This window comes from Portunus trituberculatus, chromosome 26, assembly GCF_017591435.1.
Source record: "Portunus trituberculatus isolate SZX2019 chromosome 26, ASM1759143v1, whole genome shotgun sequence".
NCBI lineage: Eukaryota > Metazoa > Arthropoda > Malacostraca > Decapoda > Portunidae > Portunus > Portunus trituberculatus.
In genome coordinates this window covers 2,101,238-2,106,237 of record NC_059280.1, presented here as the reverse complement: position 1 = coordinate 2,106,237, position 5,000 = coordinate 2,101,238, and the positions used below count along the sequence as shown (strand labels likewise).

Here is a 5,000-nt window from a genome sequence, read left to right as displayed (position 1 = left end):
GAAAAAAATATTTGTAATGGTCTTCTTAGGGAGGAGGAGGAGGAGGAGGAGGAGGAGGAGGAGGAGGGAGGAGGAGGAGGAGGAGGAGGAAGACATACCAAATTCTTGAAAATGAGAGTGTGTGTGTGTGTGTGTGTGTTCGTGTGATTATACGGTCATAAAGGAGAAATTGTCTCTCTCTCTCTCTCTCTCTCTCTCTCTCTCTCTCTCTCTCTCTCTCTCTCTCTCTCTCTCTCTCTCTCTCTCTCTAAGACATACATACACTCTCTCTCTCTCTCCTCCTCCTCCTCCTCCTCCACCTATCCTCCTCCTCCTCCTCCTCCTCCTCCTCCTCCTCCTCCTCCTTGTAATGGAAGAGAAGGAAGAGAGGAAGGAGGAAATAAAGTAAGGAAGAGGGGAAGAAGAAGATTGATTGGGAGGAGATGTAATAAATAAGGAGGAGGAGGAGGAGGAGGAGGAGGAGGAGGAGGAGGAGGAGGAGGAGGAGGAGGAGGAGGAGATGTTATTCCAAACCTTGTTCTCCTTATTTGGAAGTTAGTTAAAGTTTGCTAGGGAAAATGAGGAGGAGGAGGAGGAGGAGGAGGAGGAGGAGGAGGAGGAGGAGGAGGAGGTGGAGGAGGAGGAAAAGATGGAGGAGTAGGTAGTAGTAGTAGTAGTAGTAGTAGTAGTAGTAGTAGTAGTAGTAGTAGTAGTAGTAGTATCACCACCACCACCACCATCACCACCTTCAAAGCAGACACACACACACACACACACACACACACACACACACACACACACACACACACACACCTGACTAATTAGTGAGTAATCGTCTCTTATTACCTGCCGAGGAGGAGGAGGAGGAGGAGGAGGAGAAGAAGAGGAAGAGGAAGATGAGGAGTGTAATGAGACGGGATATGTATACTGCTTGTTATAAAGGGAGGAGGAGGAGGAGGAGGAGGAGGAGGAGGAGGAGGAGGAGGAGGAGGAGGAGGAGGAGGAGGAGGAGGAGGAGGAATATGCTTGTCTTGTGAAGATTAATCAATATTGAATTAAGTGTATTTAACTCTCTCTCTCTCTCTCTCTCTCTCTCTCTCTCTCTCTCTCTCTCTCTCTCTCTCTCTCTCTCTCTCGTAATTTTTATTCTTGACAAGTTGAATCCTTAAGGAGAGAGAGAGAGAGAGAGAGAGAGAGAGAGAGAGAGAGAGAGAGAGGCTCATTAACGTGGGATACGGGATTGAGCAGGTGTGTGTGTGTGTGTGTGTGTGTGTGTGTGTGTGTGTGTGTGTGTGTGTGTGTGTTTGAAAGAAATAAGAAATCTTTTTATTTATTTTATCTTCATCTACTACTACTACTACTACTACTACTACTACTACTACTACTACTACTACTACTACTACTACTACTACTACTACTACTACTACTACTACTACTACTACTACTACTACTACTACAATCACATCTTGTCTAATTAAGTGGAAATTTATGTAAATTAGCAATGCGGTATTCAAGAGGAGGAGGAGGAGGAGGAGGAGGAGGAAGAGGAGGAGGAGGAAGAAGAAGATGAAGAAGGAGGAGCTTTTATTACTACACACACACACACACACACACACACACACACACACACACACACACACACACACACACACACACTGGCGAATAAAGAAATGGGAAGAATAAAACAAAGGATAGGAGGAGGAGGAGGAAGAGGAGGAGGAGGAGGAGGAGGAGGAAGAGGAAAGAAAGAAGGATCAAGGAGAAGGAGGAGGAGGAGGAGGAGGAGGAGGAGGAGGAAGGAAGAAAAGTAAGAGTTGATGTATTTTGCCTTGGCGCCCTTTGTGTTGCCGCCCCTCAGGCCTCACCTGGGGCGGGGCGGGGCGGGGCGGTGGGTATCTTGTTTGGGGTTTGGGCGTGGTGGTGTTTTGGGGAGGGGTGGTGGTGGTGGTGGTGGTTGTGTTGTTGTGGTGGTGTTGGTGGTGTCGTATTGGTGGTGTTGGTGGAGTCGTATTGGTGTTGTGTAGGTGGTGTCGTGGTGGTGTGTGTTAATGGTGTGTGCGGTTCAGGCAGAGTGTGGGCGGCGTGCGGTGGTTGGTGGTGGGTTGGCGTGGAGCGTGGCGGCCATCAAGGTATGGTGACGCCCCGCGCCGCGTGAGACCCGCGGCCGGCGGACACAGTGACGGTGCGCGCCATGTCCGGGGGGCGGCACGGCGAGGGGCGGCGGCGGCCCCCCTCTGAGCTCCAGGGCGGCGGCAAGAAGAGTGGCGGCGGGCCGTCCCGCACCAGCAGGAGCGGCCTGCTGCCCAGCCCCGTGGTGTGGGGCAACGACGCGCCCCAGCCTTCTTTCCTGGCGCTGCTGCACAACGGCGGCGCCAACTTGCTGCTCGATGGATACGACAGCGGCGGTGGCGGCGGCGGCGGCGGCGGTGGTCGGGGGCGCGGTGGCGGGGCAGCTGCCCGGGCCGCCCTGGCCAACGGAGAGCGGTCGTCAGACTCAGAGGACTCCGGGGCCACGTCGGGCGCCACGTCGGGCAAGGAGGCTAGCCCGGGCTGCGAGGAGAGCTCCGGGTCGGAGCAGAGCAGCGCCCCGCCCCACGACGACACCCGCCACGACGACGACCAATCCAGCCCCGCCCCCGCCCGCTCCCGTGCCGCCCTGCCCCGCTCCCGGACCACGCCCATGCTCAACGGGGGGCGCCACGCCGCGCTGGACGACGCGCTGCGCCCCCTGACTCTCTACGGGCCGGAGACGGGCGGCGGCGGACTGGGGCGGGTGCGGGCGGCGCACGAGGCCAATATGAGTAAGCTGGCGTACCTGGAGGCGCTGTTTACCCGCGCCAAGCTGGAGGAGGCGCGCCTCGAAGGCAGCAGGGAGGAACTGCGGAGCCGCCAGCCCCGCCCCGCGGCACCCCGCAGCCTACACAGCCCCGAGACGGGCTACAAGACCCTGCCCGCCTCCTGCTCTGACCACGCCTTGCGTGGCCTGGCGGGCGGCATCAGCACGCCCGCCCTGCCCGACGGCCACACGCTGCTCCGCACCATCGAGACCCGCCTGCAGCTTGCCAGGCCTCGCGAGGGCGGCGGGGCGGCGCGGGGCACGCTGTACCAGTGCGGCAACAGCAGCAGTGCCGGCAGCCTCACCCACCTGGCCAGCAGCGGCAGCCCCGCCACCAGCGGCGCCTCCACGCCATCCAGGTTCCTCTCGCCCTCTCGCAAGGAGGCGCCTGTTTCCCTGGCGTCCGCTACTAGTGCCGGGGGCGGCGCCCCGAAGAGACCAGACGGGCTACCGGCGCGCCCGGCTGGGCACGGCAGCCAGCACTCGCTGCCCCATAACTACCGCAGCCGCTCTGCCTACAGCTCCCCCGCAGTGTCCCCGCAGCGCGGCCCGGACCCCGGGGGCTTCCTTACCTCGCCCTCGGGCACCGCCCAGCGCCGCTTCTCCAGCCTGGAGCTGCGTGGGGCGCGGGGACCCAGTGCGCCGCGCCAGCTGCCGCTGCGGCACACAGCGCACGGGTTCCCCAGCAGCGGCGTGGCGCTGAGCCCGCCGTCCCCCGCGCAGGGCGCCCAGGCCTTCCACCGCAAGATGCAGCTCTTCTTTGACATCATGGAGACTCAGTCACGCTTCTCCCAGGTACCGCGCGAGGGGCGGGGCGGGGCGGGGCGGGGTGGGGGTCGGGGATTCACGCTGGGTTCTGATACTTACTGCACACACACTAACCTGCCGGCGGCGGCGCTGGCGCGGCGCGGGGCGTGGCGGGCGTAGGCGGCTCCGCCACGCACGCGGCGCACCGTGGGCGCCGCCGCCGCGTCTTGCCGTGTCCTAACGCTCCCTCTCCTTCCTCACGCTAGCTCGCTCACGCCTCCCCCCTGGGCCGGCCCCTCCTCAAGGTGGGTACTGCGGCACCCCCCCTCCCCACCGTGTGTGTGTGTGTGTGTGTGTGTGTGTGTGTGTGGTGGAGGGGGGACTGGCCGGGGGCGGCGACCCCCTCTGTACAGTGCAGCACGCATTATTGTGTTACTCCCTCACCTCTCCCCCCCTCTCCTCTCCTCCTCTCTTTTCCCAGACACCCTGCCCCCTGCCCCCCCCACCGACACCAACACCCGCTCCTTCACCCCCCCACCTCCCGCTCCTTCACTCTCCCTTGATGTGTAGCACGAGCATGGCCACACACACACACACACACACACACACACACACACACACACACACACACACACACACACACACACACACACACACACACACAAAACTTTCTCTTTTTATTAAGACTTGCAATACACTCTCACTCTCTCCCCCTCTCCCTCTCTCTCCCTCTCACTTTGTGTTGAGGCAAGTCTGGAACGCGTCGTTTGAGCGAAATGAGAGAGAAAAACAGCTCAAATTAAACAAAAAAAAAACATAATCTTGGCTGGTTTTTCATAATTTATCGTGTTTGTTTGTTATTCGTGTTTTGCTATTGTAGAAATTATTAAATTATTATTATTATTATTATTACTATTATTGTTGTTGTTGTTGTTGTTGTTGTCGTGCATGTGTGTTTGTATATAATAATAATAATAACTTTAATTACTTAAGATATACAGATCTAGACAATACATACATTGAAAATTCACACCTTACCTTATTTCCATACACTAGCACAGGTGGACACGTAAACCTAACCTCATTTGCATATTATAAACACAAATATTAAATTAAACCTAACTAATTTGCATATATTAACACAAATATTAAATTAAACCTAACTAATTTGCATATTTTAACACAAATATTAAATTAAACCTAACTAATTTGCATATTTTAACAGGCATTTAATTAAAACTAACTCATTTGTACATATATAAACACAAATATTAAATTAAACTAACTAATTTGCATATATAAACACAAATATTTAATTAAAACGAACTAATTTGCATATATAAACACAAATATTAAATTAAAACTAACTAATTTGCATATATTAACACAAATATTAAATTAAAACTAACTAATTTGCATATATTAACACAAATATTAA

General features: G+C 55.1%; 1 protein-coding gene across 1 annotated transcript in view; it reads left to right on the top strand.

Annotated features, from left to right (window-relative positions):
* The window catches only part of LOC123509257 (mediator of RNA polymerase II transcription subunit 1-like), a 20,606-nt gene extending 16,474 nt beyond the window's left edge, over window positions 1–4,132 (top strand). Inside the window, exons 2-4 of the mRNA XM_045263456.1 lie at window positions 2,046–3,610; window positions 3,829–3,871; window positions 4,044–4,132. Of these exons, the coding sequence (XP_045119391.1) occupies window positions 2,171–3,610; window positions 3,829–3,871; window positions 4,044–4,132 (1,572 nt within the window). The 5' untranslated portion in view covers window positions 2,046–2,170. The remainder of the gene's footprint in view (window positions 1–2,045; window positions 3,611–3,828; window positions 3,872–4,043) is intronic.
* Window positions 4,133–5,000: the final 868 nt, after the last annotated feature.